This window comes from Microtus ochrogaster, chromosome 1, assembly GCF_000317375.1.
Source record: "Microtus ochrogaster isolate Prairie Vole_2 chromosome 1, MicOch1.0, whole genome shotgun sequence".
NCBI lineage: Eukaryota > Metazoa > Chordata > Mammalia > Rodentia > Cricetidae > Microtus > Microtus ochrogaster.
The window spans coordinates 38,608,329-38,610,281 of record NC_022009.1 but is presented as its reverse complement, the minus strand read 5'-3'; the positions used below and the strand labels follow the sequence as shown (position 1 = coordinate 38,610,281).

At 45.5% G+C, this 1,953-nt stretch overlaps 1 protein-coding gene across 1 annotated transcript; it reads right to left on the bottom strand.

Annotated features, from left to right (window-relative positions):
• Nucleotides 1-558: 558 nt before the first annotated feature.
• Nucleotides 559-1,211, bottom strand: LOC101985279 (cytochrome c oxidase subunit 8C, mitochondrial). Its single transcript, XM_005343484.1, has 2 exons — nucleotides 1,092-1,211; nucleotides 559-651 (listed from the first exon to the last, which is right to left on the bottom strand). The coding sequence occupies exons 1-2, from the start codon at nucleotides 1,209-1,211 to the stop codon at nucleotides 559-561; spliced, it is 213 nt and encodes a 70-aa protein (XP_005343541.1).
• Between the last annotated feature and the right edge of the window lie 742 nt (nucleotides 1,212-1,953).

Genomic DNA, 1,953 nt, shown 5'->3' with positions numbered 1-1,953 from the left:
ATCAGCTTGAAGAGCAATCAGGGTTCCCTGACCTGTGGGAAGTCCAAGGACCGCCCACCTCCATCCAGGTTTAGTAAGTTGAGCATCCAAACTGCCAAAATTCAACACCCATAAAACTCTTAATGTCACTCAGAATCACCAAGTGCAACCTTTCATAGCAATCCCATGATTTTTTTCCCCTTGTAGTTTTTCATTAGTAAATTTTTAACAGCTTTCATGATGTTTAGAAAACAATCTCTAAGGCTGGGGTGTATCTCAGTGGTAGAGTGCCTCTCATGCATGAGACCCCGGGTTGGATCCCCAGTATTTCAAACCCCCCAAAAAGTACAAAGGAAAACAATACTAAGCACGAACAAGTGTTTCCATTTTACTTAACACTTAGGCAGATTATTTTTGCCATTCATATAATGCACAGCCGAAAAAAAGTGCAGAATACAAAGACATACAGTTATGAATATTCATAATAGGTTCAACGAAGCAATTTTTCTCATGTAAAGGGGTCGTTGCTTTTAATGAAAGCATTTTGGACTTGCAGTGATGCTCAACGTCATCTTCCATCTACTGTCCTTTAAACTGGTTCAGATTGGTTAGCACATATGCAGCGGGGGTGAAAAAGGTCGTAAAAAACACGGCAATTCCAACAACCGATTCCTGAAAAGGAAGAAAAGTAGTATTTATGAGTATGGCTTCCTCAACCTGTGGCTAACAAAATGCCTTATGGGCAGAGGTGCAATAAAACACCAACTCTGCGAGCTTTTATGCACAAAACTCTGGGTGTGTTTCCCCCTCCTCACACACATAGCTAAAGATTTTCTTGAAGGCCAGAGAGATGGCTCATCTGTTTAGACTTCCTACTGCTTTAGCAGAGAACCTAAATTTGATTCCCAGCCACCCACATCACGCAGCTCTAGCTCCAGATCCAATCCAACACCTCTGGCCTCTTCAGATTCCTGCATTCATATTCATGCCAGACACACACACACACACACACACACACACACACACACACACACACACACACACACACACACACACACACGCATTCCGAGGGCATCTGCTCCCTCCGAGCCGTTAGGCAGGCTCTACCTCACCGAAGGCGACAGAGCTCGGTGGCGTGGCTGTCCTGAGTGGGTGAGGCGACCGCCAGGCTTTAAGAAGAGGACAACATGGTGGTGGAGGAGGGAAGGACAGAGCAACAGCAGGCGAGACATCGCGGGTCAGAAGAAGACCACCGAGGCAGAGCAAAGTCGGTACCACCTGTGTGGAATCAAAGCAAAGACGTTGGTACCGTCCTGGAGGAAACGGTGGGTGGGTGGTCCGAGCATGCGCATCAACGCATCAACCGCACAGGGCTCCAACGTTGATGGAATTGCACTTTTGTTTTGTTTTGTTTTGTTTTTGTTTTCGACAGGGTTTCTCTATATGTCCTGGCTGTCCTGGGACTCACTCTGTAGACCAGGCTGGCCACAAACCCAGAGATCTGCCTGCTTCTGCCTCCTGAGTGTTGGGATTAAAGGCATGCACCGTCTCGCCCGGCTCCTATTCTGTTTTCTTCTTCCTATTTATCCTAATATTTCCTAAGGAAGCTCGTTAATTATATCTCTTTATTTTTAAAGTCTATTATATCGAGGTCTAAATCTTGCGCACGAGACTGATCTCTCTTGACTGTGCAGTAGGAAGGCAATACGAAACTAGAGAACACAGCTCAGGCTTAGTTATAAGAAAATGCTTCTTGGTCTACAGAGCTAGTTCCAGGACAGGCTCCAAAGCCACAGAGAAACCCTGTCTCGAAAAACCAAAAAAAAAAAAAAGAAAAAGAAAATGCTTCAAGGCTCCAGGTATTGAGTAGGTACTCAATAACGTGCGACTGCTGCTGCACCCAAATTTAAAGGCTTCTGTTGGCTCTGATGGCTTTGTCCAGCTATTCAATGATCCTTGGCTGTCCTTTCATGG

Coding starts and splice junctions, on each gene's coding strand:
- LOC101985279 (XM_005343484.1), bottom strand. CDS start 1,211: ATGTCTCGCCTGCTGTTGCTCTGTCCTTCCCTCCTCCACCACCATGTT. Junction 652..1,091: donor ACCGAGCTCTGTCGCCTTCG/GTGAGGTAGAGC, acceptor CTTCCTTTTCAG/GAATCGGTTGTTGGAATTGC.